The sequence below is a fragment of the Hyperolius riggenbachi genome, chromosome 6 (assembly GCF_040937935.1).
Source record: "Hyperolius riggenbachi isolate aHypRig1 chromosome 6, aHypRig1.pri, whole genome shotgun sequence".
Taxonomy (NCBI): Eukaryota; Metazoa; Chordata; class Amphibia; order Anura; family Hyperoliidae; genus Hyperolius; species Hyperolius riggenbachi.
Window position 1 is genome coordinate 66,803,159 of NC_090651.1, and position 18,180 is coordinate 66,821,338.

At 42.9% G+C, this 18,180-nt stretch overlaps 1 protein-coding gene across 1 annotated transcript in view; it reads left to right on the forward strand.

Annotated features, from left to right (window-relative positions):
- Positions 1-18,180, forward strand: part of LOC137520896 (mucin-19-like) — a 76,577-nt gene that overhangs the window by 4,023 nt on the left and 54,374 nt on the right. Inside the window, exons 3-5 of the mRNA XM_068239436.1 lie at positions 688-836; positions 9,995-11,958; positions 16,690-16,751. Coding sequence (XP_068095537.1) covers positions 688-836; positions 9,995-11,958; positions 16,690-16,751 — 2,175 coding nt within the window. The remainder of the gene's footprint in view (positions 1-687; positions 837-9,994; positions 11,959-16,689; positions 16,752-18,180) is intronic.

Sequence of the window (18,180 nt, forward strand, 5' to 3'; positions counted from 1 at the left end):
AGTTGTTATCTATGCAAAAGAGCCATTGAGCTCCACAACTTTCAAAGTTGTAGAGAGCTTTGTCTTCTGAAGCTTGTTATCTCAATTGTCAGTCAAACATATACCTTTATTTCCAAATAAAATATTGTTGCCATACATTGTACTAGAGAAATATTTGAAATGTTGCAATAACTGGGAAAAATAGGAAATTAAATGTGTACGTTGTATCCATGTTTTATGTTAAAACTATAATGGCCAAAAACTGAGAAATAATGATTTTTTTTTCTTATTATTCCCATTAAAAAGCATTTAGAATAAAATCATTCTTACCAAAATGTACCACCCATGGAAAGCCTAATTGGTGGTGAAAAAAAACAAGATATAGATAATTTTGTTGTGATAATTAACGATTAAGTTATTGCTCAAAGGTGAAAATTGCTCTGGTCCTTAAGGGGAAAAATTCCTTAGTGGTTAACTAATTAGGCCAACAAAACCCTGCCAGTACAATTGCTGCCAGGTGTCCTACAGTAATATATGAATAATAAGGGGATCTAAAACACATACAAATCTGTATGGTCCAGGGCATGATCATTGCCGCTTACTATTCTTTTCTAACCTCTATTCCTAATTTTAGTCTTTGCCCTTGTACAGGGTAATAGGGCTCCATGAGTGGGAAACATTCAATATTGTTATATGTCTTTCTTCCAGGCGAGGTTCTGTGATTGGTAACTACTCAGCACAATTCCCAAGTGACAACCATACTAATGAGGAGATGCAGAGAGCATTTGATAAAGCGGCTATGGCTAACAACAGCAGGTTGGGGGACATTCCTTTGATGCCCAACACAACTACTCCAAGTAAGTGTTACCAAATAAGGAATACTCAAATGCATTTTATGTTCCAGTGTTCTGCTTTGGAGATGGTGGTAAAACAGCCAATCAGTAGCCCTTAAAGACTCAGCTCTGTGCATGTGCAGTAATTCATTTCAGGGCTCTGTGAACACACCATGTGACAGGACCACACGTGCCCTGGTTGTGAAAAGCTAAGTCTTCCGGGTCAAGGGTTGCTGACTTATAAAGTTGCGGATGCTAACGTTTCTGGCCACAGTAGCAGTATAGAGGGTGCTAATGCAGCCAGGAAGCGAAAAATCACTTGCGTTCCCAGGCCTATTGCTGAAAACGGAAGTAGCTGCCGGCGGGGACAGAAGGATCCGAGCGAGACTGCGTGGGCACGGGACAGCTGCAGGGGGCTGGTAGAAGCCCAGGTGAGTAAAACTCATTTTTTTTAGCCTTAAAGGGAACTTAAACTGAGAAGGATATGGATTTTTTCTTTTAAAATAATACCAGTTGCCTCACTTTCCTGCTCATCCTGTGTCTCTAATACTTTCAGCCACAGCCCCTTAACAAGCATGCAGATCAGGTGCTCTGACTGAAGTCAGACTGGATTAGCTGCATGCTTGTTTCAGGTCTGTGATTCAGCCACTACAGCAGCCAAAGAGATCAGCAGGCCTGCCAGGCAACTGGTATTGTTTAAAAGAAAACATTCATATCCCTCTGAGTTTAGATTACCTTTAAGTGACCCTTTAAGAAAAAAAAACACACACAAACACACCCGATGCACACATACACACACCATAACAGAGCACGTCTCAAGTTCTCCCCCTGAAATTTGTCTTCATTGAGGTAAGCCACCTCGCCTTTTTTCATTTTATCTGTTTTAACTTAGTTTCATTATACCTTTGGGCGCCTATTCTCCTTCCTTTTGTGCTTGTTTCCCCCTCCTCTTGGAGGGTTGTACCTTGGCCCCGTAGAGCAATGTTACCACCTGGACCAGTAGTTGCTTTTCTATAAGCTTGTTCCTGGACACCTGAGTGGAGTCGGGTTTATACATCTCCACCTGTGTTTAGTGGTTGGTTGCCCCTTTCTCTACCCCTCCCCCCCCCCCCCCCCCCCATCATGTGATTACCACCTTTCCTTACATTAGCATTTGACTTCAGTTTGATATACTACACCATCGGGACTCTCGGTGTCTCTGTGCTTTGTTTTTTTAGGGGGTCCACTCACCCTCCCTGCCTACATGCAAAATATGATAGTAGTGTGACACTCTGAAGTTCTTTTCTCAAGATTTACCCCTTTTCTCCGGCTGGGCACTTACTAGTGCTTGGCACAGGAGGTGGACAGTCCCTTTGGAATAAGATTTTTTTTTTACCGCTGGGTAACACCACCTCGTGTCAAACAATAACATATGTGGGGTTACCAAACACTGCCATTTAGCTGCATGAAATTGCGGCCAAAAGATTCTCGTGGCCGGCATCCGTGAGGCCCAACTGCCAGACAGAAGCACAGTTCAGACGCCCGTGTAAAGAGGCTTAAATAAAGTATCACACAAATACTACCAGATACTGCAATTTACTTTTCAGACATATTTTGACCTGAAGGTGTTTTTATAGCTGTTGCTTTGCTAAGTAAGCTAGTTCTCACAGGCCAAGTTTATTGTTTATTGAGGAGACTCTATTATGCTTAGATCTTTCAGTAAAGCTATCTGTTTCTCTAATTAATGAATTAATTAATTATTTCTCAGACTAATTTCCAGATATTAATAGTCAGAACTGTGGCTAACACTGTTCTTATCATATAACAAGCAAATGACTGGTATTGGTCTTAGCAACATTAGCAATAAGGAAAAAAGTTAGAACAATCCCCCCACCAGGCCGCCACAAATCTGCTGGAAAATACTGGAGTTGCTAGCGATAATATAAACAAAAATATTAATGATATATTTTACCATGTGCCCAAATGTCCATTTACCGCAGGCGCCCATATTTCCTGTTTCCGTCTCCATAGCCCTGTCACTTCCGGTGTCCTTTAGGTACAAGCAGCAGCAGCAACCAGATTTCTTTTTACCTGTTAATACTGCTAAAAGAGATATATAGTGTCAAGTACTCTACTAGTATTATACAACACTCTACTACTACCTAAAATGCTATCATAATTAAATCACACCTGTATTAAGAGTGATATGGAGGCTGACATATTTATTTGCATTAAAACAATGCACATTGCCTGACTGCCCTGCGGATCATCTGTCTCTAATAATTTTAGCCATAGGCCCTGAACAGATGTTTCTGACTGCATGCTTGTTTCAGGTGTGTGATTCAGATACTACTGCAGCCAAAGAGATCAGCAGTACTGCCAGGCAACTGGTATTCTTTAAAGTTAATAAATATGGTAGCAACCACATGCTTCTCACTTTAACTAGTTGCTCCACAGCGTGCAGTATATCTACGCCCTGCAAGAATTCATCTGAAGTCCCAGGGACATAGATACCGTGTTTTCCCGAAAATGAGACAGTGTCTTATATTCATTTTTGTATCAAGAGATGTGCTAGGGCTTATTTTAAGGGGATGTCTTATAGTTCTATGAACACACAAGTTCTTGTGCTGTTTGTCCTCATGCCTTCCACACTGTGCCACTTCTTGTGTGCCCCTGTGCCCCCCTTGCACCTTTCCTGTCCTCATGGTGTCCCTCTTTGTACCTGTGTCCTCCTCTATCTCCTGTCCTCCTGTGTCCCGTGACCCACTAAGCCCTTCTGGTGTCCCCATGCCCTCCGATGTCCCCCTGCATCTTCTTCTTACCTCCAGCTCCATGCCGCACTGTCCCACGTGTCCTCTGATGTCCCCCTGCATCCGCTTCTTTCCCCAGCTCCTTGCTGCTGTGTCCCCGAGCTTCAGCCTATGAGGAAGAAGTACAGCAACATGTTTCTACTGGAGCCAATGGTCTTGCAGGTGGGAGTAGCAGCGAGTGCAGTGATAGGCTCAATAATGGAGCTGTGGTCCAGTCTTCGAGACCATTGGCTCCAATAGAAAAAAAAAGCCAAAAAAGGTTGGGGACCCCTGCCCTACAGGACCCAGAGCCTTCCTTCTCCTTAGGTGAGTATCTGTTGTTTTGCTTCAGACTCCTTTTAAGGGGGAAAAACCCCTCAGGCCGGTTTCAGACTGCGGATTGGCAGGCCTGAAGGCCACACCGCACTGCCAAAAACAGGCTTATCAGGAATTACTGTGTTAATATGCGGTAATCTGAATCTGGCTGACAACCAAACAGGGAGTGATCCTCGCTTGGGCTCACTTCCTGTTTCGGAAATACAGAAGTGCACGGAAGCGTGAAATTACGCTTCCGAGTATGTGGTTCGCAACCCCACTGCGTACATGTTTTTAAGCCCCTAGCACCGCCATAGACTTACATGTCCTTCGGTCGGCCGTGCGTCGCCGAAGAACCGCGCAGCAACGTAGATCTGTCCTTCCGTTGGGTATGCAGCAAAAACGTCACTTCCGTCGTATGGCGCCACACCGCGTTGATATGAACGGCCCCATAGACTTTCACTGGGCTACAGTGGAGTGTGGTAAAAATACTGTACCACACCGCACCAGTGTAAAAGCACCCAGAGTAGTAAAATAGTTAAAGAGAATCTGTACTGTCCGATTTGTACAATAAAACACATACTAATCGAATCACAGTGATCTCCTGGGTTCCTATTTGCATTTCCCCCGCTCCCGGCCGCGATCCTGGCTTTTAAATCGCTAGTCTTAGGCTGTGTTTACAAACAATAAACATGGCTGCTAACCAGGAAGTGATATATGTGTGTGTGAGTATATATATATATATATATATATATATATATATATATATATATATGTATATATATATATATATATATATATATATATATATATATATATATATATACATATACAGTACATATACATGTATACAGTGGGATGCGAAACTTTGGGCAACCTTGTTAATTGTCATGATTTTCCTGTATAAATCATTGGCTGTTATGATAAAAAATGTCAGTTAAATATATCATATAGGAGACACACACAGTGATATTTGAGAAGTGGAATGAAGTTTATTGGATTTACAGAAAGTGTGCAATAATTGTTTAAACAAAATTAGGCAAAAAAAGAAATTACTTGTTTAGTAGATCCTCCTTCTGCAGAAATTACAGCCTCTAAACACTTCCTGTAGGTTCCAATGAGAGTCTGGATTCTGGTTGAAGGTATTTTGGTCCATTCCTCTTTACAATACATCTCTAGCTCATTCAGGTTTGATGGCTTCCGAGCATGGGCAGATTTCTTTAACTCACACCACAGATTTTCAATTAACTATATATATAATAGAGTAAGTGCCTCAACCTTCAAGCAAGAAGAAGAAGTAGCGCCCTGCCCCCAGGGCCGGTCCAAACAAGAAGAAGGGGCTGGCCCGAGCAAGAAGAAGAAGCAGTGTCATATCAAACCAAGGGCAAAGAGGGATAATTTGCATATTCAGTAGCAGTGCATTGTGGGTAACCACAAATGTTCACTTATAGCTGAATTATTTATTTGCTTCTGTTTTAAGAAGGAAAATTACACCAAGCTTTGTTTTTTTTAGTAGGAGGGCTTTTTGGTCTCTTTTATCCTCCTATACATTATTATTAGTTTGGGTCACGCTGAGCTGCTTGGTTACTCTGTTGTACTGGTCCAAGCCCTTTCTCATACAGCCTTATCAACCTCTGCTATCTACTGATGAGGACCAACTGTCTGAAATAGGCTGTCTACATGTGGGTTTGATATAACTGTGTAAAACTTAAAGCTATAGGCTTGCTTGATTTACCAAGGGGGAAAAGGAATAATTTGCATATTTAGTAGCAGTGCATTGTGGGTAATCACAAATGTTCACTTGCAGCTGAATTATTGCAGATTTTTGTTCTGTTTTAAGAAGGCAAATTACACCAAGCTTTGATTTTTTTAGTAGAAGGTTTTTTTGGTCCCTTTTATCCACCTATACATTCCGAGTGGTTTGGGTCACCCTGAGCTGCTTGGTTACTCTGTTGTACTGGTCCAAGCCCTATCTCATACAGCCATATCAATCCTTGCCATGTACAGATGAGAACCAAAAGTCTGAAATAGGCTGTCACATGTGAGTTTGATATGGCTGTGTAAAATGTAAAGCTATAGACTTGCTATACACCAGTGGTTCTGGATGCTTGCTTGGCTTACTAAGGGTGAAAAGGAATTATTTGTATATTTAGTAGCAATGCATTGTGGGTAACCACAAATGTTCACTTATAGCTGAATTATTGCAGATTTCCTTCTGTTTTAGGAAGGCAAATTACACCAAGCTTTGCTTTTTTTAGTAGGAGGTCTTTTTGGTCCCTTTTATCCCCCTATACATTCCGAGTGGTTTGGGTCACCCTGAGCTGCTTGGTTACTCTGTTGTACTGGTCCAAGCCCTTTCTCATACAGCCTTATCAACCTCTGCTATCTACTGATGAGGACCAACTGTCTGAAATAGGCTGTCTACATGTGGGTTTGATATAACTGTGTAAAACTTAAAGCTATAGGCTTGCTTGATTTACCAAGGGGGAAAAGGAATAATTTGCATATTTAGTAGCAGTGCATTGTGGGTAATCACAAATGTTCACTTGCAGCTGAATTATTGCAGATTTTCTTCTGTTTTAAGAAGGCAAATTACACCAAGCTTTGATTTTTTTAGTAGAAGGTTTTTTTGGTCCCTTTTATCCACCTATACATTCCGAGTGGTTTGGGTCACCCTGAGCTGCTTGGTTACTCTGTTGTACTGGTCCAAGCCCTATCTCATACAGCCATATCAATCCTTGCCATGTACAGATGAGAACCAAAAGTCTGAAATAGGCTGTCACATGTGAGTTTGATATGGCTGTGTAAAATGTAAAGCTATAGACTTGCTATACACCAGTGGTTCTGGATGCTTGCTTGGCTTACTAAGGGTGAAAAGGAATTATTTGTATATTTAGTAGCAATGCATTGTGGGTAACCACAAATGTTCACTTATAGCTAAATTATTGCAGATTTCCTTCTGTTTTAGGAAGGCAAATTACACCAAGCTTTGCTTTTTTTAGTAGGAGGTCTTTTTGGTCCCTTTTATCCCCCTATACATTCCGAGTGGTTTGGATCACCCTGAGCTGCTTGGTTACTCTGTTGTACTGGTCCAAGCCCTATCTCATACAGCCGTATCAATCCCTGCCATGTACTGATGAGGACCAAAAGTCTGAAACAGGCTGTCTACATGTGGGTTTGATATGACTGTGTAAAATTTAAAGCTATATGCTTGCTATACACCAGCGGCTTTGGATACTTGCTTGGCTTACCAAGGGGGAAAAGGGGTAATTTGCATATTTAGTAGCAGTGCATTGTGGGTAACCACAAATGTTCACTTATAGCTGAATTATTGCAGATTTCCTTCTGTTTTAAAAAAAATTACAAATTACACCAATACAGTGTGTGGCATTGCAGGAAGTGACGACAGTGGAACGCACGATGGAAGACGGAAGAGGTGAGTCATCCCCGCCCGCTGCCTCTTACTAATAGTGGCGGCTGCTACTGTGCTTAAGCAGGAGGGGGAGCGCACATGGGGACCCAGGTGAGGGGGGGGTTCCTGCTGAGCTTAAGCAGGAGGTAGAGCACACATGGGGGCCCAGTTGAGGGGGGGTCCAACCCCTCTCCCCGCCGCTGCGCCCAATACCCCCTTCCTGCCCTCTACCCTCTTATGCGGCGCCGCGGGTCGGCTAGTTATTATTATTATTTAATGTATTTATAAAGCGCCAACATATTACGCAGCACTGAATTCTATTCAGGTCTGGGGACTGAAATGGCCATTCCAGAACGTTGTACTTGTTCCTCTGCATGAATGCCTTAGTGGATTTTGAGCAGTGTTTAGGGTCATTTCTTTGTTGAAAGATCCAGCCCCGGCGCAGCTATAGCTTTGTCACTGATTCCTGGACATTGGTCTCCAGAATCTGCTGATCCTGAGTGGTATCCATGCCTCCCTCAACTTTGACAACATTTCCAGTCCCTGCACTGGCCACACAGCCCCACAGCATGATGGAACCACCACATTTCACTGTAGGTAGCAGGTGTTTTTCTTGGAATGCTGTGTTGTTTTTCCTCTATGCATAACGCCCCTTGTTATGTCCAAATAACTCAATTTTAGTTTCATCAGTCCACAGCACCTTATTCCAAAATGAAGCTGGCTTGTCAAAATGTGCTTTAGCATACCTCAAGCGGCTCTATTTCTACTGTGGGTGGAGAAAAGGCTTCCTCTGCATTACTATCGCATACAGCGTCTCCTTGTGTAAAGTGCGTCGAATGGTTGAACGATGCACAGTGACTCCATCTGCAGCAAGATGATGTAGGTCTTTTGTGCTGGTCTGTGTGTTGACTGTTCTCACCATTCGTCGCTTCTGTTTATCTGAAATTTTTCTTCGTCTGCCACATTGAGCCTTAACTTGAACTGAGCCTGTGGTCTTCCATTTCCTCAATATGTTCCTAACTGTGGAAACACACAGCTGAAATCTCTGAGACAGCTTTCTGTATCCTTTACCTAAACCATGATGGTGAACAATCTTTGTCTTCAGGTCATTTTAGAGTTTTGAGATCCCCATGTTGCTACTCTTTGGAGAAAATTAAAAGAGGAGGGAAACTTACAATTGACCGCCTTAAAGGACTTCCGAGGCCAAGTGTTTAAAAAAAAAATTAAAAAGTTATGTACCTGTATAACTTTGAAGGACACGGAGGACGCCGTCCGCGCCCTCCGTGCCGTTCCGCCTGGTCCCCGCCGCTCATAGCCCCCCCGGACGGCTCCCGACTCCACGGCCAGGGTCGGGCTCTCCTGCCTGTATAAAGATGGCCACCGGCCCTGGCCGCGGCTGCGCACTCCGCATAGCCTCTAGTTCGGCTGCGCAGCTCCATGGCCAGCCCCCCGATCCACGCAACAGGCTGTTTCCTGTAGCGTGGATCGGGGGGCTGGCCCTAGAGCTGCGCAGCCGCACTAAAGGCTATGCAGAGTGCGCAGCCGCGGCCAGGGCCAGCAGCCATCTTTATACAGGCAGGAGAGCCCGACCCTGGCCGTGGGGTCGGGAGCCATCTGGGGGGGGGGCTATGAGCGGCGGGGACCCGGCGGAACGGCACGGAGGGCGCGGACGGCGTCCTCCGTTTCCTCCAAAGTTATACAGGTACATAACTTTTTTTATTTTTTTTTAAACATTTGGCCTCGGAAGTCCTTTAAATACTCTCTCATAACTGGATTCGCCTGTGTATATAGGTCAGGGGTCACTGAGCTTACCAAGCCAATTTGAGTTGCAATAATTAGTTCTAAAGGTTTTGGAATCAATAAAATGACAAGAGTGCCCAAATTTATGCACCTGCCTAATTTTATTTAAACAATTATTGCACACTTTCTGTAAATCCAATAAACTTAAATTTCACTTCTCAAATATCACTGTGTGTGCTTCCTATATGGTATATTTAACTGACATTTTTTATCGTAACAACCTACGATTTATACAGGAAAATCATGACAATTAACAAGTTTGCACAAACTTTCGCATCCCACTGTACACACACACACACACACACACACACTAATATGTGTGTGTGTGTGTGTGTGTGTATATATATATATATATATATAGTATATATAGTATATATATAATGTTACAGTATACTACAAATTTTTTATTACATAGTGAATTATCTGCACTCCAGTCTCGGATTAGTCGCAGTTTCTCAGCATGTGACAGGCAACAGCTCCCTCCCCCCTCAGCCTCACAAACTGTCTGTGAGGAAAACACAAAGCACACACACACAGAGCCTGGAAGGGGTGTGCATTACTTGTCCCTATCACAGCAGAGGCAGTGCATTCCTATCTGGGTCGACAAAGCTTGACAAAGAAAAGAAGATTAGATATATTACAGAGACAGTGCAACTAGAAAAGGCTTAAGTAATCCAGACACACATAGGTATAGGAACTTATAGGATAGAAGAAATAAGGCTGAAAATTTTGTTACAGAGTCTCTTTAAAGGTGTACTTTAAAGATCAAATGTAGGCAACTCTGCTGACTCAAATAATTCCTGTTTCATGTTATTACTCATTATTAGTAATTATTATTATCAAAGTTACGGTACTCTGACAAGTAACATTTCTTTTTTAAATTTCAGGTCCAACAATTAACACTACAATTCCCACAACAATACAACTATCAACAAATATTCAACCAACAAGCAGAACACCATCTAAGCCTATGACAACAAGCAGACCTAGAACTACTGCTAGAACCACAATATCAAGCACAACAGCAAGATCCGGTACTGGACAGGCCACAACTCTAAAATCTAGCACTACAGGAACTAGCCGAACCAGATCTGGAGCAACATCCACTTCTAGCAACACCAGATCAGGTTCAACAACTGCTTCTAGCAACACCAGATCAGGTTCAACAACTGCATCTAGCACTACAAAACGAATTTCCACAACTCGGCCAGGTACAACCAGATTAAGTACAACTTCCATGTCTAACACAACACGATCCATTGCCATCTCAAGACCAGGAATTTCAAGATCAAGCACTACAGCTTCATCAAAGGGAACAACTTCTCCTGAGTCTACAGTAACAGCTGCATCTGGTTCAACTGTTAGTCCAACTTCTCCTAAATCAGCAGCAACTGCTGCATCTGGCTCAAGTGTTAGTCCAACTTCTCCCAAATCTGCAGTAACAGGAGCAACTGGCTCAAGTGTTCATCCAACGTCTCCCAAACCAGTAGTAACAGGTGAACCTGGTTCAAGTAGTACTCCAACTTCCCCCAATTCTGGAGTAACAGGAGCAGCTGGCTCAAGTGTTTATCCAACATCTCACAAACCAGTAGTAACAGGTGAACCTGGTTCAAATGGTACTCCAACTTCCCCCAAATCTGGAGTAACAGGAGCAGCTGGCTCAAGTGTTCATCCAACACCTCCCAAACCAGTAGTAACAGGTGAACCTGGTTCAAGTGGTACTCCAACTTCCCCCAAATCTGGAGTAACAGAAGCAGCTGGCTCAAGTGTTTATCCAACGTCTCCCAAACCAGTAGTAACAGGTGCACCTGGTTTAAGTGGTACTCCAACTTCTCCCAAATCTGGAGTAACAGGAGCAGCTGGCTCAAGTGTTTATCCAACACCCCCCAAACCAGTAGTAACAGGTGAACCTGGTTCAAGTGGTAGTCAAACTTCTCTCAAACCAGTAGTAACAGGTGAACCTAGTTCAAGCGGTACTCCAACTTCCCCCAAATCTGGAGTAACAGGAGCAGCTGGCTCAAGTGTTCATCCAACACCTCCCAAACCAGTAGTAACAGGTGAACCTGGTTCAAGTGGTACTCCAACTTCCCCCAAATCTGGAGTAACAGAAGCAGCTGGCTCAAGTGTTTATCCAACGTCTCCCAAACCAGTAGTAACAGGTGCACCTGGTTTAAGTGGTACTCCAACTTCTCCCAAATCTGGAGTAACAGGAGCATCTGGCTCAAGTGTTTATCCAACACCCCCCAAACCAGTAGTAACAGGTGAACCTGGTTCAAGTGGTAGTCAAACTTCTCTCAAACCAGTAGTAACAGGTGAACCTAGTTCAAGCGGTACTCCAACTTCCCCCAAATCTGGAGTAACAGGAGCAGCTGGCTCAAGTGTTTATCCAACGTCTCCCAAACCAGTAGTAACAGGTGAACCTGGTTCAAGTGGTACTCCAACTTCCCCCAAATCTGGAGTAACAGAAGCAGCTGGCTCAAGTGTTTATCCAACGTCTCCCAAACCAGTAGTAACAGGTGCACCTGGTTTAAGTGGTACTCCAACTTCTCCCAAATCTGGAGTAACAGGAGCAGCTGGCTCAGGTGGTAGTACAACATCTCCCAAATCTGGAATACCAGCACCAACTACAATTGCACTAGGTTCGACCACGGGAACAACCATGAAAACGACTTCATCCAGATCTGCAGGAACAATACCAATAACAGCAGCACCTCAGACCACAAAGAGTAAACCACAAACAGCATATTTTTACTGCTACTTCATAGTTACAATGTATGTGGATTATGAAAGTGGCTTTTCTGACAGGTCTTTACAAGCCTTCCAAAAATTTGAAGAAAAGACTACTCCTATTGTAAGTACTATATGAAAAGTGTGTAAATCATGCTTTAAATAATGATGTAAATAATATCATGACTATTGCAATAACCAAGAGTATGTTTCTATGAAACCTGATATCAAAGTGATATGTTCATAATTTAGTGACTAGGGCATTACTCCTGTGAAATGAGAATATGCCGCTCAGGTAACAGATCAGGAATGTCTTCTGTCACCTTCTGCTGCATGTGTAAGCGAGAATCCCACCAACTCCATCTCTGTTCACTGACGCATGCTGAGGGTGACGGAAGGGCTCAGTAAAGCAGTCAGTGGACCTGATTTAACCCTTTCCCATCCTTTTTCAGGATCACACATGTCCTCCCCTGCACCTATTTTATTTTTCCAGGGTGATGGGGAGGATGTAGGTGATCCTGAAAAAGAATCAGAACCAGGGCTTCAGAGGCTTTCTACCCTGTTTACCAGTAGCAGGGAATGGGGTGCGGCATCAGTTGTGGAGTGCGGAGCCAACACCAGCTCTCTCCTCTGCAATGGAGCAAGGAACAGCGGACCGGCCCAGGAGACAGTAGGAGAAGTGGCAGAGAATGGGGTCGGCGATGATCAGAGTGGAATGGAATAAATATTATAACCAATCCGATCTTTTCAGATCAATCTGAAAAATGGACTGCTAATCCAACGATGGTTCGATCGCTTGTTGTCGATTGGTACCATTAACAGTATACAATCTGATACAGTCCAATCAGTCAGAAGGTCAATTGGAAGGTAAGATTGGATCATAAGTAGGCACCTTTACCGAGAGCAGCAGATGGGAGGAGATGGGTTTACAAAGGAAATTACTTAAAGTAAGCCTGTAGGAAAAAAATGCCCTAAGGGGTACTTACTTCAGGAGGGGGAAGCCTCTGAGCCCTAATGAGGATTCCCCCTGTTCTCCTCAGACAGTGTGTTTCAGCTCCGCTCCCCTGCAGAGACACAGACCACAATATTTACAATCGGCAGTGGATACACACAGGCTTCCCGCTCGGCTCTGGTGGAAATAACCAAGCCCAATCAGGTCCGCTCTACTGTGCAGGTGTGAACCATCTGCACCTACGCGGAAGAGCGGACCTGATCGGACTCAGCTATTTCTGCCAGAGCCCATCGGAAAGCTGCTACTGTGCTGACAAGCCCTTGTCGGCAGATCTTCGGGGGTCCCAGCGCTGGATACTGTTGTGGTGAGGAAGACAGGGGAAGCTTCTTTAGGACCCAGAGGCTTACCCCTCCCAAGGTAAATACCCCCTAGGGGCACTTTTTGTTACCTTTATGCTGGGAATACACAATGGGTTTTTTCAGCAGAGAGATGGCCCGATAGATAATTTCCGACAGGTCCGATCTGATCTTTTGTTTTCTGATCGATTCGTATAGAAGAGACCAGAAAATCAATCAGAATTGAAATCAGATCTGACCCGTCGGAAATGATCTATGGAGCCATCTATCTGCCCAAAAAAATCATCATGTATCCCCAGCATAAGGTACACTTTAAGTCTTTCCGTTGAGATAAGAGGAATGCCAAGAGGAAGCATGGCTCTGTATTCCTATAACAGAGAAGATTTAAAGGGGAACTCCAGCCTAAACGAACATACTGTCATTAAGTTACATTAGTTATGTTAATTAAAATAGATAGGTAATATAATCTCTTACCCACCCTGTTTTAAAAGAACAGGCAAATTTTGTGATTTCATAGGGGCAGCCATCTTTTTGGTTGAAAGGAGGTGACAGGGAGTGTGAGACACAGTTCCAACTGTCCTCTGTCCTGATAACCCCTCCCAGCTGCGTGCGCTAGACTTCAAATCTCAAATTCAAAATTTTAAAAAAAATTGCACCAAAACAGCAGAACGAGAACAACAACATCAGAAATCCCATCATGCTTTGCACAGCATCAGGGGGAAAATGCCGGGGCAGTTTTCTTCTGTGCAGCTACAAAATAAGGCATGTGTAATGATCTGCTCTGTTGTCTGCACAGGCAGGCAGCTTTTTGACCATTTTTCAGGTCTGCATGCTTCAGGTCCCTGGAAAGGAGACCTGTTTTTACTCTGCAAGTTTCAGACTTGCTGTTCTGGTGAGGGATTTGCATTCACTTATCTGGATAGTGATAGGCTTGCAGTATAAATGCCATTTCCTCCCAGAATTCCCTGCTGGTCATAAAGGTTTGGTTCTGCTGGACTTACCTTGAGTTTCAGCCCCTCTGCTATTGTTTGCTAAATATTGTCTTAGAGTAGTTATCCTTGGGAGTGCACTAGCATTCCTTCTAGCGCAGTCAGGTTGTTTATTATCTGTATGGCCTAGTTCTGTCCTGTCTGTTTGGATCGCATCCGCCCTAGCGGTAGAGGCGGTGGATCCTTCTGCACTCTGTCTTGGAGTGTAAGCCAGAGCTGCGGTTGCTACTGGTTACTCCTTCTGTCTGTCTTGTCTGGTCCGTGCGATGGTACTGTCGCCAGCGGTGGCTGACAGTGAATCGTTCTGTCCTGTTCCTAGATCGCATTCGCCCTAGCGTTAGAGGCGGTGGATCTCTCTTGTCTGAAGTTTGGAGTTTAACCTTAGCTGCGGTTGCTACTGGTTACTCCTTCTGTCTGTCTTGTCTGGAACGAACGCTTGCTGTTGTCTGGGTGAGGCAGCCGCTTAGCAAGCGTTCGTGTTCTCTGTTTATTTTCATTTTCCGTGTTTCATTCGCTAGTCAGGGTTGGTACGTTTTGTCACTGTTGCGCTTAACGTGCGGTGACCGTACATTGAACGCGCTTTGTCGCTATTGCGTCTAACGTGTGGTGACCGCGTTTAGCTAGTCCTGTCTGTTCCTTCGTGTTGGATTGCAGGTTGCTAATTGGTTCTGTCTTTATTCATTCTTTGTTCTGTCTTTACTCTGTCTTGTGTCTCTGCTAGCAATCGCCATTCTTGCGATTGCTTTCTCACTTTGGTCTTCACTGTTGTATGTCAACCGTCGCTGGGTGGCGACTAGATTGGTGGACATACATACATTCTGTCATTGTGCTCACTCTCTCTCGAGTGGCTATCTTGCCCTGTTTTGCTTCACTTCGTACAATCTTCATCTAGCATCTGTGGTTGTGCAGAGACCGAATTACTCTGTACTCCACAGCTCCATCTGCCGGTTGGAATTCCTCTCTACAGGTGCATTTGCACCAAAGCTGGGTTCCCTTATCCAAACGCTTGTGGAGGGTTTCCGCAGTGTCAGCGCACATGTTTTGCGCTGACCACGGAGATAATTCCTCAATCGTTACAGCTTGGGTAAGAAAAACAAAGTTCTGATGCTGTGAAACTGTTAAAGAAATACCAAGCCTTTTCAGTGCTGCTGAGTGGATTTTTAGTCTGGAGGTTCACTTTAATATAGGTTAGGATAGTCTACAGTAGCACTAGCTGAAGGCAGGTGACGAAGAATGTTTGGAATAGTAGCTTTTAGACCAAGCAGTTAGTCATTGGTTTCTTTAGCAAGGCCAGTTTTTGTGGTTTCGTTACAGGACACCTGAGGTGAGAGTGACATATTTATTTCCTTGTAAACAATTGCCTGTTGCCTGGCAGCCCACAGTCAAAACCGTGGAACAAGCATATGGCTAATCCAGTAAAACCTGAGTCAGCGAGTCGGAGTACCTGATCTGCTGCATGCTTGTTCAGGGTCTATGGCTAAAAGTATTAGAGACACAGTATCAGGAGGACTTAGAGGCAACTATTATTGTTTAAAAGGAAATAAATATGGCAGCCTCCATATACCTCTCACCTCTGGTTCCCTTTAAAGTGGAATTGGAAACCACACTGAAGTTTATCAACGTTGAAGTTACTAGTGAACTAGTTAGGCAGGTGAGATTAAACGTGTCATTCAAGCAGTTAGGGCTTGTTCACACCTCGGGCATTTTCGCCTTTTTTTGCAAAAGTGCTTGTGCAATGATTCCCTAGGAGAGTGGTCACATCTGATCAGTTCAATTCCGATCCGCTCACCAAAGTGCTGCCTGTAGCATCTTGGGGGCGATTTGCCACAATGGCAGGTATAGGTTATTTTGTGGGTGGGTGGGTTTTGTACTAGCTGAATGACACCCAATTACATTTTTGTCATTTTGATATATTAAAGTGAAGATTGTTTTGTACCATTTATATCCTTGTTAAGTTTTGATCAGATCTCGCTTTATTTGCACTACTTTGCTTTTTATTTTCAACATCTGAGCAGTTCAATTCCGATCCGCTCACCAAAGCGTTGCCTCTATCATTTTTGGGGCTATTTGCCTATATGGCAGGTATAGGGAAATGGTGAAATGCTTGAAAAAGCGCTTTGTAGGGAGATTTCCCCCACGCATTAAAGAATAAATACATTGTATTTATTATTTTCCGGGTCAAAGAGTTCACTTCCTGACTTGCGTAAGGAAGTGACAAAACACATCGCTCTGCAAAAGCACTTAGAAAAGCGCTTTACAAAAAATCGTACCGCACATGGAGGCGTTGATGAAAATCACTCACAAAATCGCAAAACGCTGGAGTCAGCAATTGCGATTTTAGACGTGAACAAAGCCTCAGGATTAAATATAAAAAAAGAGAAACAGGTTGGTAATGTCAACATTTTTTTTCTATGGTTGTCCTTTAAATGGCCAATCAAGCCAAAACGGATGTTTCCTGTTTGGGAGGACTGACCCATTAAAGTATTAAAATATATCCTGAATTTTCTGTGAAATGTTAGTGTCAGAAATGAATAATTAATTTCATATGTGTTTTGCAGGCACTGAAATTCATACGCATATATCTAGCTGACGTTATAGCCGTCACCATTGAGCAAATGTGGTAAGTTGAAAGGACAACATTTCTCACTCACTTTAGAAGACAATAATATGAGCAAACAGTTCAATTTATCAACAACTGTCCTTAAAGAGACACTGAAGCGAAAAAAAAAATGATGATATTATGATATGTATGTGTAGTACAGCTAAGAAATAATACATTAAGATCAGATACATCAGTCTAATTGTTTCCAGTACAGGAAGAGTTAAGAAACTCCAGTTGTTATCTCTATGCAAAAAAGCCATTAATCTCTAAATTTTCAAAGTCGTGGAGAGGGCTGTTATCTGACTTTTATTATCTCAACTGTTCCTGGACTATTTACTCTTTCTCTGCCAGAGGAGAGGTCATTAGTTCACAGACTGCTCTGAAAGAATCATTTTGAATGCTGAGTGTTGTGTAATCTGCACATGTTAGAGAATGATGCAATGTTAGAAAAAACACTATATACCTGAAAATAAAAATATGAGAATATTTTCTTTGCTGCTAATCTTCTAATAATTATTCATAGTACACAGCCAATTCACTATATCATATTTTTTTTTAGCTTCGGTGTCCCTTTAAACAACTAAAATATTTTTTTTTATTTACAAATATGTAAAAAAAATCAATCAAAACAAACCCATATCTCTGCATGCAAGATTGTTTTTAAAACATATCAGCATATCAGCCCACCACAAGACAAACCAACATGTTTGTAGTTTTGGACAGAGTAAGTGATAAAACTCTGGCTTTAGTTTTGTATTTGTACCATCTAAAGGACAACTGAAGTGAGCGGGATATGGAGGCTGCCATTTTTATTTCCTTTTAAGCAATACCAGTTACCTGGCTATCCTGCTGATCTTCTGCCTCTAATACTTTTAGCCATAGACCCTTGGACAAGCATGCAGCAGGTCGGGGGTTTCTGACAATAGACAGAACTGACAGAACTGGTGTAATTCAATTCACTACTGCAGCCAAATAGATCAGCGGGGCTGCCAAGCAACTAGTATTTTGTAAAAGGAAATAAATATGGCAGCCTCCACGTACTTCTCACTTCAGTTGTCCTTTAAGGAACTTTTTCCTGCCCAGATGATTGATGTTCCCTCAATACAGGAAGTAATGGGAAATGTTCCCAAATTAGACACAGCAGGATAAGTACTCTGTTGTGGCAAAGTGGAGAAAGCTTAGAACATCTGTCAGTAATTTGCTGCTGTCCTTGTCTCCAATTAATACATGTACCCTCACTTCCTGTTCAGATGATCGGGGATACTTTGACAGGAAGTGTGCAGAACAGATTTCATGGGGAACAGAGACTGGAATTAAAAGCTTCCACAGGGCCATTACTCAACCTCTTTGATAAGAAAAAAAAATGTCATTAAAAAAAATTATACAATATATGCCATTGATACAAAATCCTTTTTGGACTTTTATTTTATTAAAATTACCTTTCAAG